General features: G+C 42.7%; 1 protein-coding gene across 8 annotated transcripts in view; it reads right to left on the reverse strand.

Moving 5' to 3' along the window:
* The window catches only part of LOC145354800 (E3 ubiquitin-protein ligase MGRN1-like), a 160,136-nt gene that overhangs the window by 44,574 nt on the left and 95,445 nt on the right, over nt 1–20,117 (reverse strand). For all 8 annotated transcript variants that reach the window (XR_013888904.1, XR_013888905.1, XM_080206290.1 and 5 more), the window contains exons 7-8: nt 14,246–14,289; nt 4,236–4,283 (exon numbers count right to left, since the gene is read on the reverse strand). Coding sequence is in view for 6 of the 8 variants with exons in the window: in XM_080206290.1 (XP_080062416.1) it covers nt 4,236–4,283; nt 14,246–14,289 (92 nt within the window). In the remaining 2 variants the exon portion in view is untranslated. The remainder of the gene's footprint in view (nt 1–4,235; nt 4,284–14,245; nt 14,290–20,117) is intronic.

Consider the following 20,117-nt stretch of genomic DNA (forward strand, 5'->3'; position numbering starts at 1 on the left):
TGATTAGCTGAGGTGTTGCCATGGAGACAGTTTTTCAAATAAAGTAATCCCCACAAAGCCAAAAGGACAGAAAACTAAACGACAAGATTTCACTTGTTAAAACTTTTACTCTGACAAATTGCCTTTTAATTTCTCAAAGGCCATCTAAATCTGGAGCACGGCAACTTCTTGTGAGCTGTCCCCAGCATACCCTCAAATTCCATCTTTTATTATCATTCTACGCTTTTCACCTGATGTTAAGTTGATCTTTCTCTACACCCCAGCTATGATTATAATACCTTCTGCATTTTCTCCTTTCCTTCTCTACGAACGGTATAGCGTGCAAGAAACAATGCTTTTCACTGTATACTAATACATGTGACAATAATAAATCGAATCAGTCGGACAAAAAAGTCTAACTAGTTGAATCTTGCATCTCTTTTCAACAGATTATTTCTGGGGGGAGTCCTGTGTTGGCATTAGGGACAAACTACTTGTAGAATGCACATGTTCCTAGGAATCATCACATTGCCTTCTTTCTCCTGAGCTATAATAAAATCTATAATGGCCTAAACCTTGGCCTTCTCTTGATGGCCTTCCTACCCGCTGCCAATTAAATGCCCACCCTAGAGCCTCAAAACTCATTTAAAAGCCTCATCCCACCTCAACTGGTATTAACCACACAGGAAAGCACCATGAACAAACTTGTGCAGGGGGTTGCAGGCATCTGGTGGAGGGGCCTCCCTCAGTCAAAGGTATTCAGTGCCTGATCAAGGAACCGGCAATGAGGAGGAGGGGGTGTCCATGACAACCACCTCCCTCTGAGCTCCTAACCCCTCCCCCAACTCCGATCCCATGACCCTCTCCCAACATTCAGCCAAAATAGGAGGTCTCAGATGGGTCTAGTACCAGCAACTTTCACACTTCCCAGTCGTACTGCCGTTCAAGAGAGCTGCTGGCCTCATCCTGGCTGACAGCTCTTGGTGGATGGGGTTTCTGTCTCCGGGGTCTTTGATGCTGATGGAAAGCCTGCCGCTGGACTATCATGTGCCTGAACGGAGCAAGGGGCCACACGGTGGCACAGCAGTTTGCGCTGCTGCCTCACAGCGCCAGGGACCCGGGTTCAATTCTGGCCTCAGGTCGCTGTCTGTGTGGAGTCTGCACATTATTTCCGTGGGTTTCCTGTGCATGCTTCGGTTTCCTCCCACAGTCCAAAAATGTGCGGGTCAGGTTGATTGGCTGTGCCAAGTTGACCCTTAGTGTCAGGGGATCAGTAGAGTAAATATGTGGGGTTCCGGGAATAGGGCCTGGGTGGGATTGTGGTCAAAGCAGACTCGAAGGGCCGAATCACCTCCTTCTGCACTGTAGGGACTCTATTCTACGATACAAGATGAAGAGGGCCTTCCCAAAAAAGAGATGACTCGGGCCTCCTGCTGGCTTTCCAGTGGTGGCCGAGATCCTCGTTGCCTCCAAAAGATTTTGTCCACAGTCTCTGCACTCGTCTTAGGGGTCTGCTTCAACACAAGGATCTGTTCCAAATTTGCCAAACGGTTTGCAGAGAACCTGGCTTGTTTTCTTTCAACTGAAATCTTACGGTTGTGAACAGTTTGGCACCAAGGCTGAAAAAAAAAACCCAACGCCACTGCAACTGTTTTTCTTTATTTCACAGTACCTCCTGTCACCAGCTGGAAAGACTTCAGGAATGGTTGCGCATGCCCACTCAGTCCACACTGTGCCACCAGCACACACACAACTGGTCCTGACATCTTTCCCAGTTGGTGTCAGGAGTATCAGAGCGTTGTGTGCAACTGCAGAACATCAAATCCCTCCTCAAATTTCTGCTTTATTATTGGAATAAACTCACACTGGTGTGTACACAATGAAAACAGTGAGCACAAGTTTAGGTACCTGCCTTCTGAAACAAGCTTGCTCAGTTGGTTTAATGGGGCTCTCAGGTCTCAAGCCGCAGTCTTGAATCCCACATTGGATAATGACTTTCTTTTTTAAACTTAATTACTTTTTACTTATTTATTTATTAACCACATGATATTCCAAATTTCTTCAAATTAATGTAATTTTTTAAACTGCATCTTCAATAAGTCCTGTTCAAAAACCAGTATCTCACACTACTTCTGGTAAGAATCTAAACAACAATGACTGAAAACCGAACAGAAAGTTTTGGGGAAACTGTCAATCCTAATATCCTGTTTTAATGCACTCGATAACATGAGATTTCAGTCAGCATTTGAAGACTTACTTCAGGTTCTCTGGCTCGTCGCAAACGACGCAGTGGCAGACTGACTCTCAGCCAACGACACTGTGTCAGCACACGTGCCAAAAGTGCTCCGCCTGGAGTCACAATAAAAACACAGACCATCCAGCCATTGCTTTTTAACTATTCACCTCTGTGGCAACCTCAAGTGACACGGCCATTTCTTGGAACCGAATGATGTTATCATCAGGAAACCAATGAACCCTTTTTGTTCAAGAATACTCTTCAGTCACAGTAAAGAAAACACACAAGTATTCCAACACACAGGTCATTATCACAGGGTATATCTGCACAAATCATTTAAGTTGAGATTGAGGAAGTGGTTAAAAAAAGCACAAAGGATCCTGGGCTTCATGAACAGAAGTACAGAATACAAGAAGTTGCGATAACCTGTTATAAAAGATCTTTCTGCCTCAGCTAAAGTAACATGACCAAATTTTGGGCTCTCCTCTTTAGAGGGGGTGCAGGAAACGTTTGGGAATCGTTCCACGGACTTCAGTTCCATCGACAGACTGAAGAGGCTGGGGTTGTTCTCTTTACGGAAGAAAAGGTTGGGAGGGAATTTGTCAGAGGTGTTGAAAGTAATGAGGGAGCCACACACAGTCGTAGAAGAAAACTCTTCTCATTTTTTGTGAGAGTTTGAGAGCCAGGGACTGAGTTAAGGTGACTGGCAAAAGAAGGAACAATGACATGAGAAAAAACATCTTTATTTACTCAACAAGGGGTCAGGATCTGGAATGCACTGCCTGAAAGTGTACTGCAAAGTCAGGTGCACATTCAAGCATGGCGTTCAAAAGGAAATCAGTAATCTCTCAGGAGAAAGACTGCAGAGCTATGGGGAGGTGACGGGAGTGAGAGCAACTGAAGAATTCTTGCAGAGAGTTGGCATGGACACAACTGGATGAACAATCTCCTTCAATACTATAACCAATCTGAGTATTTGGAACTCTCTTCTTCAAAAGTCAATGGAAGCAGAGTCTTCGAATATTTTTAGGGCAGAGGTTCTTAGTAAGCAAGGGAGTGACAGGTTATCAGGGATAGGCAGGATGCACATTTGAGGCTGCTGTCAGATTAACTGCAATCTTAAATCGCAGACCAGGCCCATAGGGCCGAAGAGCCTTCTCCTGCTCTTCGTTTGCATGAAAAATCTCTAGGGTGATCGAAAGATGTATAGCATGACTTGTTTTTAGACGTGATATAGGTACAAGTACATGCTAGAAGATGACGATAGACTAATATTCGGCCTGGACTGCACCAACGTATCACCAGAGGAGTGCGCATTCAAAGCTGTTTCTGTGCTTGACAATGGCCCTCAGGTGGATTCCAAGATAGGAAAATCAGAAGGGAGGAAGGAAGGCAGGCAGATTTTGTAACCGCTCTGGATCTTGCAAAGCTCCTACAATTCTCTAAGAGAAAATATGCTTGCCACAGAGGGTGAGCAGCAGAGGTTCGCTCGGCTGGTACTGACCTATGAGGAGAAACTGTTTCAACTGGGCCAGTATTCACTAGAATTTAGAAGGATGAGAGTAGAATCTGATTGAAATGGATAAAGTTCTAACAGTGCTGGACAGGCTGGATGCAGGCAGGACGTTTTCCCTGGTTGGGGAAATCTAGCACCAGGGAACAGAGTCTCAGGATACGGGGTAGACCATTTAGGGTTGAGAAGGAGGAAAAATGTCTTCACTCAAAAGGCTAATGAGCCTGTGGAATTCTCCTCCACAGAAGTCAAGTCACTAAATGTTTTCAGGAAAAATGTGGAATTTTTTTAGATTTTTAACAGCATTAAGGGGTCTGGGGAGAAAGCGGGAATATGGCATTGAGATTGAGGATCAATCACGATCGCATTGAATAGTCAAAGGGCCAAATGGTCTACGCCAGCTTCTATTTCGATGTTTCCCTGTTAACTGCACTTAAATTAACTCAAAATAGTTTCATATCCTTGCACGTCACTGTTCTGTTATAATGAAGTTTCCAGGTTACTTACAATCTGCTTTTGCTTTAGTGGCTTCACAGAAAAACTCCCATCGACATGCTGTAAAATAAACGAATGAAGTCATCAACAAGCTAGGAAAGGAAACATGTTCTAACACAGTTTAAGAACATGCTCATACATAAATAGCAATATGGAAATTTTTAAAAATCATTGAGGGCATATGATTATTCATGTAGGATGACTCACTGTATCAACAATGTAAACACATCTCTTCCCAGACAAGTCTGCAGATACATGCACCAACTGAACAAGAGTTATTACACAGACAGCTGCAACTGTGGAATAGATATTTAATACAACATCAAAAACAGTGATATAAAATTCCTGATGTTGGTACTCTGATTCAATGAAGAACTACAGCAAGGCATGCCAGAAGCAAGCACCCGGCATACCTTAAAAAAAAAGAGGCATCAACCTGGTGAAGCTACATCACAGGACTACTTGCATGCCAAACAGCAAAAACAGCGAGTGACAGAGCTGGATGATTTCCACAACCAATGGATCAGATTTAAGCTCTGCAGTCCTGCCACATCCAGTTGTGTTGGGCAGTAGATAATGAAGCAACTCACTGGAGGCTGTGGCTTCACAAATATCCCCAACCTCAATCGCGGAAGGGTCCAGCACATCAGTGCGAAGGGTAAGGCTGAAGCAATTGAAACAACCTTCAGCCAGAAGTGACGAGTGGATGATCCATCTCTGGCCCCTCCACAGCATCATACATGTCGGTCTTCAGCCAGTTTGATTTACTCCGCCTGATAATAAGGAATGGCTGAAGGCACTGGATAGTGCAAAGGTTATGGCTCCTGACAATATTCCTGTAATAGCACTGAAGCCTTGTGCTCCACAACTCGCCACACCCCCTGCAAAGCTGTTCCAGTCCAGCTGCGACACCGGCATCTACCGAGTAATGTGGAAAGCTCATCAGGCACGTCGTATACACAAGAAACTCGACAAATCCAACCTGACCAGTCAGTCGACTCTCGTTCCTCAGTAAAGCGATGGAAGGGGTCATCAAACTTTTATCAAGCTGCACTAACTCAGCAATAACCTGCTCACACATGCTCAGTTTGAATTCCGCCAGGGTCACTCAGCTCCTGATCTCACTACAGCCTTGATTCAAACATGGACAAAAGAGCTGAATGCCAGGAGGTGAGAGTGACTGCCCTTGATATCAAGGCTGCACTTGACCGATTGTGGCATCAAAGAGCCCTAGCTAAACTGGAGTCAATGTGACTTAGGGGATAAACGCTCCACTGGTTGGTGTCATACCTGGCATAAAGGAAGATGGTTGTGATGATTGGAGGTCAATTATCTCAGCTTCAGGTCAAAAATTCAGGAGTTTCTAAGGGTAGCGTCCTAGACCTAACTATCTTCAGCTGCGCCATCGATGACCTTCCTTCCCTCATAAGGTCACAGATGGAGATGTTCACTGATGACTGCACACTGTTCAGCATCGTTCACGACTCCTCAGATACTAAAGCAATCCATGTCCAAATGCACGAGACCTGGGCCAAGCGGCAAGCAAGATTCACGTTGCACGAGCGCAGGCAACGAACATGTCCGACAAGGGAGGATCTCACCATCATCCCTTGATATTCAACTACATTATCACTGTATCCCCTCAGTATCAACAATTATTTTACTAATTCTGTCTCTTAATCATTGTGCTGCACACTACTTCACCGCACACCACGCTGATTTGGCAGCTTGATCGTCAACTGTTGGGTTGACGTTCTCATTCTGCTTTTAGCCATCATTGTATGCTGTATTGTGTTTCATTGTGTGTTAGTGAAACCTTTCCTTTTATCGGTAGTGACACGCTTCCTGCTTCTGAATAATCACTAAGCAAACTGTACGTTATTACAATCGAAATATTTCACCGCCCCTGACCTTTGTTTCAGAATAAATCTATTTAAAGGAACTGCTGGAGACAGCTATATTGTTATTTTCCTGAGAACGATGGCAGAGTAGAACACGAAACACTGCACACAAAGCAGTCACTATCTAGCAACAAAGAACAATTTATACTCTCAGTTGGCTGGTATATGGACAAGAATTCAAAAGGGTTCAGACCAAGGCTACGGTTCCAAGCAGAACACTTTACGAACCAGATGTTGCATGCAATCTTTGAAGCAAAAACATTTACATTTCACAGTGAAGTTCTATTCAACACTGCTATAAACTAAACTCTATTTGTATAGACAATTATATGTGTATCATTTTGTTTGGGGTGAAGGGTGGAGTGGGAAAAGGGAGAGAGAAAAGGGAGCAAACTGATACTTAGAAATCAAAAGGCAACAAATTCGTGACTGCCCATGTAAACATACTGCATTGCAACAAAATGAAAATTATCTGTACCAAGGTATCACCATCAATTATTAGCGTGTTCCTTCAGTATTTCAATACTTGGATGCAGTTTATTCTTTTGGAGGTCTAGAAACATCCTGCTACCAAGTATTTGTATTCTCATGTGTAGTTTCATTTGTATTTCAATGTTAGGTTTCCAGCACAGCGTCTCTTCAAAGTCTAACTGCGGTTCCCACACACAAACCTTGACCCCCTGCAAACCGGAGTTTTACCTTCTCCAGCAGATTACAAGTACGTGAAACGTGTATGCAACAAGACAGTGTGTGATGGGCCAATTAGAACATAGAACATTACAGCGCAGAACAGGCCCTTCGGCCCACGATGTTGCGCCGACCAGTTAAAAAACAATGACCCTCTAACCTAAACCAAACCCTTACCCATCTGTAAACCTATCCACGGATCTCTTAAGCGCCCCCAAACTAGGCGCATTTACAACTGCAGCAGGCAGGGCATTCCAATCCCTCACCACCCTCTGGGTAAAGAACCTACCCCTGACATCCGTCCTATAACTACCCCCCCTTAATTTAAAGCTATGCCCCCTCGTGCTAGCTTTCTCCATCCGAGGAAAAAGGCGATCACTGTCCACCCTATCTAAACCTCTAATCATGTTATATGTTTCAATAAGGTCCCCTCGTAGCTGCCTTCTTTCTCACGAAAACAACCTCAAATCCCTCAGTCCTCATAGGACCTCCCCTCCATACCAGGCAACATCCTGGTAAACCTCCTCTGCACCCTCTCCAAAGCCTCCACATCCTTCCTATAATGTGGGAACCAGAACTGTACACAATACTCCAAGTGCGGCCGCACCAGAGTTTTGTACAGTTGCAACATGACGCTGCGGCTCCTAAATTCAATCCCCCTACCAATAAACGCCAAGACACCGTATGCCTTCCTAACAACCTTATCGACTTGATTTCCAACTTTCAGGGATCGATGCACATATACACCTCGATCCCTCTGTTCGTCAACATTATTCAGAGCCCTATACTGTACACATCCGTTATTCCTGCCAAAGTGAATTACCTCACACTTTTCCGCATTAAACTCCATCCTCCACCTCTCGGCCCAGCTCTGTAACTTGTCCAAGTCTCCCTGTAGAGTAAGACACCCTTCCTCACTATCTACCACACCTCCGACTTTGGTGTCATCAGCAAATTTACTAATCCACCCAACTATACCCTCATCCAGATCATTTATAAAAATTACAAACAGCAGTGGCCCCAAAACAGATCCCTGAGGCACACCACTCGTAACTGAACTCCATGTCGAATACTTACCATCAACCACCGCCCTCTGTCTCCCATCCGCCAGCCGATTCCTAATCCAATTTCCTAGATCGCCCTCAATCCCATACATCTGCAATTTCTGCAGAAGCCTTCCATGGTGAACCTTATCAAACGCCTTACTAAAGTCCATATATACCACGTCAACTGCCTTACCCCCATCCACCTCTTTGGTCACTTTCTCAAAAATTATCCTTAAAAGCTGCAGAATCAGACACAAAAATGAACGGCAAACTTATTCCACGCAAATCTCATACTCGTGCACCCCTCATGTGCTGTGGAGCAAGTTAGCAGAGAGGTAAAGATGCGGGCAGCTTTAGGTAGGAAGGGGATGTTAAATAGCATACTCTCTAAGTCTTTTAAGGTCATTGGTAGAAGCAAGGAAGTTATACTGAACCTATATAAACAGAGGTAAAGTCTCAGTAGGGGTATGATGGTCAATTCTTGGCACATATTTCAAGGAGGATGTCAAGGCCTCAGGATGCAGAGAAAATTTACTGGAATTATACTTGGGCTGAAATATTTCAGCAACATGGAGAAATTGGGGAAAACTACAGTTGAATCCCTTAAAAAAATCAGAGCATATTCTGAGTTTCTTCCCACATTCATGATATTACATACATTAATAAGTCATTTGTTAGACCCAACTATTCCAATTGTCATGTCCAGTGAAGGAAGCCACATTCATAACTTTTTAATCATTAAGTTTAAGCGTGGAATCTTTTGGAACGGACTTGTTTTAGAACAATTGATGACGGGCTGCAAATGAGGGCTGCCAAGGGTCACCTGACTCAGGCTGCGCATTTAAAAACTGCCGCGCTGTCTCGAAAGGACACATTCCTGAAGAGCGGCGCCACCACCAACATCACTGAAACAACCACGGGGCCTTTCGGAAATCAAAATAGTCATTGTCTTCATGTCCACGTGTGGCTAAGCAACTTGAGCTAACACTGCTTGTGGAAGGAAGCTGTGAGAAAGCACATAGTAAAGCAGCCTTGTTACTCTCCTTATTTAAGCGTTATCTACCCAAAGATATAACATCTGCAGCAACACAAAGGCCTATGCCTTACAAACTGGAGGCTCTATCAGAAACTCTCCTTTTCTTTTCAAGTCCATCAATATAGCAAAGAGACCTCCCAGGGACAAGACCGTAAGGAATTACCTCCACGATCTGCAGAAAGTCTACATCTGAGAGAGAAACCTGTCACGCCTCTGGTGGATGACTTTAGCAATTGAATCTACCTAACCATACATCGACAAAAACTTCTTCGTCAGGCAGACATCACCGTGTGGTTTCCAAGACAAGCCAATCACATGAATTACAAACTTTTTTTTGTTTATAACTTGCAAAACTATTCTCTTCCCATATAATTTTCTTGAGAGAGGGGGAAAGAGAATATACACTGTTTGGTGTGAGATGTCGTGTTAGATTTTCAGGGGGAATAAAAATCCTCTTTATTTAAACTCATGAAAAGCTCGCTGCTGGTTTTTCAAATTGGCCACATACAGAAACATGCCACTCCCTTTACAAATCATGCATCATGGATAGCAAAGGAAGGGAACACGGGTTTTGGTTCTCTCTCACCCTGGTCTGTAACGCAATATTCTCCTGGTCAGCCTTTCATCTTCCACCTTCAGTTAACCTGACTTTATCATATCAAAGCATTGCAGCATGCATCTTAACTCACTGCAGGTACCCTATATCCATTATATAGTGTTTATTGGTTATTTGCTCCAGCTACATCTCAATTTTCAAGCTGAAACCTTTCTGCCCCTCACTGCCTGCGATCTGAACTCAGCAATACGAGTATTGTACATTGTCTGAAATCCACTGTTTGAACTTCACGCTCTCTCTAAAATCAGTTGTTTCGCAATGTAATTTCTCTGAACTTGGTAGTGTAAATGTTTGTGCTCTGAGAAGTCAGGGCTCACTGCTGCGAATGCTCATAACCTCGAGTGTGAACCCTATAAGGTGTTAATGCAAGTTTTATTACTGATGTGTTACTGACTGGATTAAATCACACAATATAATTCAACTGTTTTGGTCCTGTCCTCCAAGGCAACCAATTAGAAATTCATTCCAACCCACTTTCGCAAATAAACACAGCTCATGATGCAGCTTGCCAGGGACTCCCCTGCTGCAACTCATCATTCAGATGTTGTGCACTTTGAGTGAAATAATGTACAAGAAAGCTGTGTCGCTCAAAATATTACTGCAGCATTTCACAATACATAAATATTTAAATCTGTCCAATGCACCAAAACACAGTCTCACAGAAACAAATCTTCTCACACTGCCGTTACTGTAAACTTGGGCCTAGATTTTCCAGTCTTTCTATCTTCAGAGACCAGATATATCCTCAACATTCTGTTTGGGATCCTCCCGAAGAGCTGGTGCAATTATTCCATCGAACTTGTTTGGAACGTTTGAACTCCGGTGGGCAATTCCACTCGTACCCAAAACCTTCTTAAAAAAAATCTCCAAATCTGAGCTAGAGTCGGAGACTTTGGACAGTTCTCAATTATTTACCATGATAATTCCCCAGGACAACAGAATAATCCTACTTCCGGGTTAGTATGTAACAGATTCCCCACACCGACTTTCCCTGTCAACCCCCACCCCAACCGAATACCCCCGGGCTGACCTGACTCACCCCAACGGTCTGACTCTCCGCGCCCACACAAATCCTCAACTCACCCTCAGCCAGACCTGCCGAGCCCCCAACCTGACAATCCCTCCCGACCCACCTACCCACTCGCCCTACCGCCTCAGCGAGCTGCCACCTGACCAACACACTTCCGCAATTACCCATTCATAGTCTCGGCCACTGACTGACAAGTTGTTCAAACGTCCCAGTGCATTTTTTGTTTGTTAACGTCACAAGTAGCTTACGTCAGCACTGCAGTGAAATTACTGTGAGAATCCCCTCGTCACCACACGCCTATTCGGGCATGCCGAGGGAGAATTTAGCACGGCCGGTGCACCTAACCAGCACATCTTTCAGACAGTGGGAGGAAACCCTCACAGACACAGGGAGAACATGCAGATTCCACACAGACGGTGACCCAAGCCGGGAATCATTTGTAATCCACATCTGGGTTTCGATACCAGTTTCCAAGACAGAATGGTGCGCGTTTTCTGTGAAAATAATGCAGGGCCATTTTACAGCCACTGTTTTCACATGCGCATGTTTAACATGCACCTGATTCCAGTCCAATCTTCAACTAAAGTTCAAGTTCACTGTGAATTTAAAAATGCATAAAGTTTGAGTTGTAAGATGACAGAACCCAGAAAACCTGGGTCCCTGGCGCTGTGAGGAAGCAGTGCTAACCCCTGTGTCGCCCATGTGTTGGTGAACACTTACCAGACTACCCCATAAAAATGGGATGTGGCTAACCCTCTGGGGAGTAGTTCAACGGAAAGTCTGCTCCACATTTCTGAAGAAGCCAGAAGACCCGGTCCAAACTGTGGAGCCCGGGCACGACACAGTAAAGTAGGAACGGAGCGGCAATCCGATGTTGATTGCCGGTCCCTGGAAGATTCCAGCTATGGTTATTTTTCAGCTCACTGCCCTTTTTAATGCGACAGAAGGAATGGGGAGAGGCAGAAGAGGGATAGATTGGTTTGTATTTTTTTGAACAATAGCACTGACAGTCAATGTGAACAATAAAACTGTCAGTATAGCATTTATAGATCTGCTATTTTCTGAAGCATTTGAAAGTCATTTAAAAATTAGGAAAGCTGTTCAAAGGAAACCTCATCAAAAGTTACTGACACCATCCAAAATTGTCCCCCCTCCCCCCCCGATGTTTTTATTTTGATCATCTCTAGTGGCTCTTCAGTATGCTGTAAATACCAAGAGCAGCTTGGGAAATGAAATTTCCTGAATGAGAAAGCAAGCGTCACTCACAAATAGTGCAAGAGGTGCATCCAAAATTCTCAAGTCACAACTCAACTTTTCCATGATTGGTTACAAAAAGAAACCCTAATACCTTCTCCCATCACCAACCTGATAAGGGGCCATCAACTTTTCATGAAGGAAAAGAATAATTTAAATCAAGAGATCATTGTGAGACTGCCCCTGAAGATAATTTTTAGATGGATGGTAAATCTAATGTAATTTTAGCGAAAGAAACCAAGCAGAAGAAAAAATTCAAAAATATATCCTCACATACCTCACAAGATTTCCTTTAGTCAACTTCAAATTGTCAGAATCAATCCGTTCCAACATATGCACGAAACATCACTCTTCCAAAAGGAATTCCAGAAATATTTATACTTTTATTAAAATTATGCAGACTTGAAACGTGCTCTGCAGCAACTCTGCTGAAAACAGTTGTCCTCCAAATGCTGTTTTCAAACAAACTAGTAATTAATAAAGGCAGAATAACCTTACAAAGAAAGCGTGACTCCTAACAAACCCCGGTCACCCAAATTGATGCATTTTTGTGATTTCTGACAAGGTGTTCCGTCACCTTACAGCTCAACTTTATGCATTTTTAAATTCACTGTGAAATTGAACTTGAGCTTGAAACTTGGACTGCAATTAGGTGCACGTCAAACATGCGCATGTGAAAACAACGGCTGTAAAACGGTCCTGCATTATTTTAACAGAAAATGGGCACCGTTTCACCTTGGAAACTGGTAGCAATACCCAGATGTGGAATACAAATGAAAATATTTACAGGAGAGACTGGGATGGAGTGTTGTAGGCCAATGCACAACATAAATGCAATACTGGACAATTTTGAGATGAATTCTGAAAAACAGTTACGCTGGGTGCGTGAAAAGCTAACACGGCATTAACTCGGACAAGGTCAGATTTGTCCGTGGTACTAGAGCCATCGCTGTCGACTTTTTTTTTGTAATACATACACCAGAGTGCACAATTAAATTTTAATGAGGTCCATTAGGCTAACAAAGAGCCTGTCTACAATCATTCTGCGCTCAACATTAGAGAAAACATTCATCTGTAAATTCATCCAACGTGCACCACACCTCAGACAGAAACGAGAATAGTTTTAAGAATTTTGCGATACATTTCTTCACATTCTGGGAACAATTATTGTGGATATGATCGTACTGGGGCTTTTTATGCACCAGATCCCACTGAAATTGTTGAGAGGTTTATTACTTGAAACAAGATGCTGCAGGCCTTCGTCCAAGTCTGCCATTTTAATAAAATAAGGTAATAAAGTAAGGCACGGCCATGCAAACAGAATGTTACGACTTCAGATGTCTCACACAAGGATCCAGCACAACCTCCCTTATTTAAAATGCATTATTGTTTAATCTTTACATGCATTTGTGACTTTTTTGCCATAAATTTCCAGACATGAATTATTCAAAATACTGCAGTCCAATTTTATTTCAGTAATTTACCATTTTCACCACTCTGTTTTATTCACTGATTTCTATAGGCTACTGACATTGAAACATTGAGAAAAACTTCGACTGTCAGCACTGCTTTGTCTTTACTCTTTCATAGCAATGAAAATCAGCCGTTATTTCAACATTATACGTAATAAATATGGAAGCTTCTTCTAAAAATAAAAAAAAAATCTGATTACCTGTACATTTTTAACCAAGATCGAGTTCACCTTCAATATTATCACCAAGAAATAATTTAATTTTATCTATTCATCACAAGTAGGCTCACACTAACACTGCAATGAAGTCACTATGAAAATCCTCTAGTCGCCACACTCTGGTGCCTGAGGGAGAATTTAGCATGCACCTATAACATGTAACTAATACATTGCATCGAACAATTCCACTATTTAGAATGACACTGCGATCAATGAGTTTCCGGAGCTCATTTCAGATACCAGAATAACTGGCGTCATCACTATCAAATAAGTTTATAAAATAAATAGTGAAATTGGTGAAGTAAATTTAATATTTCTAGTTATCGTCGGATCATTCAGCTGTTTTAACATTATAAAATAACGCCTTTTAGCTTTGACAAAAGGTCATCTGGACTCGAAACGTCAGCTCTTTTCTCTCCTTACAGATGCTGCCAGACCTGCTGAAATTTTGCAGTATTTTCTCTTTTGATTTCAGATTCCAGCATCCGCAATAATTTGCTTTTATACATTATAAAGTAACACTTCTGGACAGCAATTGTAGATTTAAAATAGGACAAATTAATGAAAGCTGCCAGTACATGAGGAGCATCTTTTCAGGTGAAAAAATATTGTTGATAGGCAATGCTTCAATACAATTTCTTAGAATAAATGTCAGCTGAATTCTTCTAAAACGAAATCAGCAATTGATCCACAAGATGGAATTATTAAGATTACACTAAATTCAGACTGACTGGATTGCACACACAGCCATTCATTACTTACTTTTTCCATTGCAGCCAAAAGAATGTGGGCATGCCCGGAGTATTCTGCAACAGAAATTCAAATCAGATTTATTGTATTATAACAAGTAGCAATTCAATAAACTTCAAAAAGGCAGTATCTATTTAAGAAATGTAAATCCACACGTCAAAAAGAATTAAATATAAATTTGTTCCATTGGTGAAGCCAATCCAATTACAATTGTCATTTTTCAGTCTAAATCTAAAGTCAGTCAGTGACCAATGAAATTAATAATAGATCATATTTGGGAAGATTATAAACTGTCATCCCAAATCAAGAAATCTTGAATTCATTCAGAAATCTTAAACCATTACTTGTTTTTAATCTGTCCTTTTCCGTCCGTTTTTGCCCCAGGGCAGGAGGAAGGGCAGAGGATCGGGGGGGTGGTGCTGTTTTTATCTCCAACATTGGTCATGCTTGATGTTTTGATTTGATTTATTATTGTCACACGTATTGGTATACAGTGTAAAGTACTGTTTCTTGCACGCTATACCGTTCACAGAAAAGGAAAGAAAAGAGAGTGCACAATGTAGTGACACAGTCATAGCTCGGGTGCAGAGAAAAATCAACTTAGCGCGAGGTAGATCCATTCAAAGTCTGATTGCAGCAGGAGAGAAGCTGTTCTTGAATCGGTTGGTACGTGAACTCAGACTTTTGTACCTTTTCTCAGATGGAAGGTGGCAAAGACAACGTCCAGGGTGCATACAAGCCCGAGGCAGTAATTATTTCTTTTTTTTTCTGCAAAACAACTCAACTAGTCCCACCCTGTCGCCCTTTAAGATTCCTTGTGATGAAAAGGGTTTATAATCTTTGCATTATTACCTGGGCTACATGCAAATTATTGTCAAGATATATATTCACAATATATATTAAATGATTTGGATGAAGGAAACAAATGTAGTATCTCCGAATTTGAAGATGGCACCAAGCTGGGCAGGAGGGTGAGTTATGAGGAGGATGCAGAGATGCTTTGGTGTGATTTGGACAAGCTGAGTGAGTGGGGAAATGTTCAGCTGATGCAGTGTAATATGGATAAATGTGACGTGATCCACTTTGGTAGCAAAAACAGGAAGGCAGATTATTATCTGAATGGCTGTAAATTAAGAGAGGGAAATGTGCGACGAAACCTGGGTTCCTCATACGCCAGTCGCTGGCAGTAAGCGTGGAAGTGCAGCAGGCAGTAAAGAAGACAAATGATATGTTCGCCTTTACACTGACAGGATTCGAGTGCAGGAACAGGGATGTATGTCTTGCTGCAAGTTAAAAGCACCTTGGTGAAGCCACACCTGGAATATTGTGTGCACTTCTGGTCTCCATATCTCAGGAAAGGTGTTTTTGCTACAGAGGGAGTGCAGGCAATGTTTACCAGATTGATTCCTGGGATGGTATGAGAGATTGAATCAGTTAGCGTAATACTCACTGGAGTGCAGAAGAATGAGGGAAATCTCACAACAACCCATAAAATTCTAACAGGACTCGGTAGGGTAGATACAGGAAGGATGTGCACAATGGCGGGGGTGTCCGCAACCATGGAAGGTCTTAGTCTAAGGATATGGGGTAAATCTTTTAGGACTGAGATGAGGAGAAATTTCTTCACCCACAGAGCGGTAAGCCTGTGGAATTCACGACCACAGAAAGCAATTGATGCCAAAAATGTCTATATTTTCAACGATGACTTAGTTACGGCTCTTGCTGATTAAAGGATGTGGGGCTGGGGGGTACAGAAATCAGTCTGGTCAGTTGGATGATCAACCATGATCATACTGAACGGTGGAATGGAGCAGGCTCCAAGGGTCAAACGGCCTACCCCTCCTATTTTCTACGCAAGCAGATTAGGGAGGTGAATGTGTGGCTGAGGAAGTGATGTTGGAGAGAAGCTGCATTTCATGGGTCACTGGCACCATTATTGGGTCAGCAAGGAACAGTGCTGTTGGGATGGACTGCACCTAAACCGGCCCTAGAAGAAAGGATAGGTAGCACAGTCACAAGGACTTTCGACAAGTAAATGGAGTGGAGGCTCAAGTGGAAAAGGTAATATGAATAATAGTTTGAAAATGAAAGGGAAGGAAATAGAGTAACTTTAGGCACCCCAGACACGACGATTAATTTACTAACAATTTTTTAACTGATTCATTTACTAACATACTGTTTTAAGGATCAGATTGAGCTGTCGAGGACAAAAATATTGAATTTATTGGTCTGGATTTTCCCAATTGCAGCTACACCCCTACGTCAGGAACGTTTCCTTCTCCTGATCCCGCTGGAGGGAACAGTGCAACCATCGTCAGTATTTTTCAGGAGGCGCCAATTTGAGAGTCACCTCCAGATAGCCAATCAATTACATACAATGGGTGCGAGTGGGAAGTGGGAACTGGAAGCTTTCAAATTGAATGCAGGCAGAGAGGTGCAGTATTGAGGTAGCGTACAACAGAGAAGGGCCAGTCAGTCAGTCCTGGCAGGGCTGCCCCAAGGGTCTCCAACATCTCATTGTGGTTATGACAGATATGCCGTGAGCCATAAAATCAGACATTTACAGCATGGAAAAAGGCCCTTTGGCCCAACCTGTCCAGTTTTTACAACTAAGCTAGTCCCAATTTCCCACATTTGGCCCATATCCCTCCATGCCCATCTTACCCACGTAATTGGCTAAATGCTTTTAAAAGACAACATGGTACCCACTTCTACTACCACCTCTGGCAGCTTGTTCCAGACATTCATCACCTGTGTGAAAAAAACTGTCCCTCTCTCCTCTCGCCTTAAACTATGCCCTCGAGTTTGAGACTCCCCTACCTTTGGAAAAGATATTGACTATCGAACTGATCTATGCCCATCATTATTTTATAGACCTCTATAAGGTCAGCACAACGCTCCAAGGGAACAAAGTCCCAGTCTATCCAGCCTCTCCTCATAACTCAAACCATCAAGTCCCAGTAGCATCCGAGTAAATCTTTTCTGCACTTTCCAGTTTGGCTTTTCTTTTTTATTTCCTGAAAACGGCAGGAGAAGGCCAGCCAGGGAAATAAAGGAGGCATGGCTGGAAGTCACTGGAAAGGTCAACAGCCACAGAACTGTGAGCAAGACTTGGATCTAGAGTTGGAAGCACGTAAGTTTGACCCATGAAATTAATTTAGAACATATTTGGGAAGATTATAAAAGTTTTTGTGCGTGTCTTAGGGCAAGTGAACACAAAACATTGCCAAGTTCAGCACTGAGCTTCTCAAAAACAACACATCTCTGAGGAGGGCGCCAAGACGTACTGTAACTAGGTACACAAAGAAGATCGTTGCCCATTGCTTTGATTGCTGAGATATGGCAAAGTAAACTTGGCAAGATGGTAATGTGAACACTGGGCAACTGCAATAACAGAAGCATCACGTCAGATAGTGGATGACAATCGGCAAATGGGAAGATTGAATGGAACAAGCGCACAATGCAGTGGGAAGTCATGGTGGAGTGACCAGTGTGGCAATCCCACAAGGATTTGTGACGGAACGTGAATTATTCACTGCGTGCATGAATGACTTAGATAATGAGATAGAAATCCACATGTCCAAGTTTGCCAGTGGCACAAAAATCAGCAGCATTGTACGCAGTGTACATGGAAGGATAAAATTACAGACTGACTCAGCGGGCAAAACTGTGACAAATAGGTTTCATTGTAGATGAAGGTGAAGTCATTCACTTTGGGTAAAAGTTTTAGAAATTTGTAATTTCTAAATGCTGGAAAGCTAGAGACAAGGGAGTGTCTAAAGTGAATTGGGATTCCAGATACATTGATCATTAGAATGTCAAGAACTGGGGCAAGAAATAATCAAGAAGGCTGATTGAATGCTGGAATTTGTTTCTGGAGCATTACAAAAAAGGTCACATAGAAGTCATACAGTTATACAAAGGTTCGGTTTAGCCCACATCCAGAGTCGTGGAAACGACACCTCAAGGAGGAAAAACTGGTCTCGGAGAGAGTCTAATGTAGATTTACCAGAATGATGCCTGGACTCCGAGGGTTAAATTACATGGAAGGATTACATGAACTAGCGCTCCATTTCCTGCAAATCAGAAGGTTATTTGATCAAAGTTTGTTATATTAAGGGGAACAGATAAGGTACATAGAAACGACTTCCACTGTTTGGGAAGCGTTGGACAGAGGGATATAGTCTTAAAATTAGACATGGACTTTTCAGGAATGGAATGAAATGAAATGAAATAAATGAAATGAGGAAATACTTCTGCACACAAAGATTGGAAGTTTGGAACTCACTTCTGCAAAAAGCAATTGATGCGAGATCTATTTTAAATTTTCAATCTGAGATTGAAATACTTTTGTCAACCTATGGGGAAAAGGTGGCTGTGTTGAGTTAGATCACAGCTTATAGAATCCGACAGTGCAGAAAGATGCCTTTCAGCTCGATTCTGTACCAAATACCATCCGATACAGGGCCTTTCCCCATAACCGCATGCATTTATCCTAGGTCGTCCCCCCTGACACTAAGGGGCAATTTAACATGACCGATCAATCTAACCCATACATCTTTGGGCAATGGGAGGAAACCAGAGCACACAAAGGAAACCCATACAGGCACAGGGATGAACGTGCAAACTCCACACAGGCAGTGACTAAAGTCGGGAATCGAACCCGGGTCCCTGGCGCTGTGAGGCAGCAGTGCTGCCCCATCAGCCATGATCTCACAGAATGGTGGAATAACCTCATGGAGAAAACAGCCCACTCCAGTTCCTACCAGCTTTCCAGAGCTTAAATTACATCTTCACTAGACTAACAGCTATTGAAATCAATCATGACTATAACCTTCAGCAAAACTCAGGAATTCATTGGGCAGGGTGGGGCTATGGATGTCTGTAACTTATAGTGGAATCAATTTCATCGAATTACACATTTTTTTGAATTCTTAACTACTGGCATGGGATATCTATTCTACGCTGCATACGCTTCTCAATTCAAAACTACATTTAGACTTGATCTCAATTATCATCACAAAGTAAAACTGACCGACTTTTGTCGTTGCCTTCTCTAATTCACCTTGAGATGTTATTGCTAATATACACAATTTAGTTTCCACTAACTAGTTCAGTTTTGCTGCAGATCGCCCTCACAATAAAACTTCAAATTAACTGGAACTGACTTCTGTGTTCATAGGAATGAATGACTCATGATCATTAATCAAGAACAAACACAGTTTTAAACCTGACGTGGACATGAGTTGCCCTACGGCTTGAATGGATAAACCCGTAGATAGCTTCACCATTCAGTGCTGCAAGACCTTTGATTCAATTCCCAGTCTCTACTGAAACAGCTGATTTCTGATGCGGCAGCACCACTGATGTGACACGTGAATTCAGTGACCTTGCATTAGCAAGGTGGCGTAAGATTCCAGTGCTCCCTACGCAGCAAACCCTCTTGGAAGTACATACACAGAGGATCGTGCATAGTTGCAGTCTTCCCCAGCCACGTCCGAAGAAACATTCACCGTCAATAAGAAATCTGGACCCCTGGCGTCTGAGGATCGGCACCTCAGTACGAGAAGGAACCGGGGGAGTGGGATGAGAAAAAGTCAGTGGAAAATGCTCAACTCCTGCTACTACTATTGTACTGCTAAACCCTCACACAATGAAGCAGCTGCACTCAATTGGAACACAGCTGTTTCGTACTTCTTTTAACTAGTGAATTCTATATGTGGCTGGACTTACTTTGAGTGACTTATATTCAGTCAACTGCACTTGTACGTATGAATAAGAAACATGATGGTGGTCAGGGAAAATGTAGTCAGGGGAACAGATACTGTTCCCTGCAGCCATGATGTAAAGCCAGTGATTGCATGCCTAGTGCCAGGTTTAAGGT

Source organism: Carcharhinus amblyrhynchos, chromosome 18, assembly GCF_965287045.1.
Source record: "Carcharhinus amblyrhynchos chromosome 18, sCarAmb.v2.hapA, whole genome shotgun sequence".
In the NCBI taxonomy this organism is placed as follows: domain Eukaryota; kingdom Metazoa; phylum Chordata; class Chondrichthyes; order Carcharhiniformes; family Carcharhinidae; genus Carcharhinus; species Carcharhinus amblyrhynchos.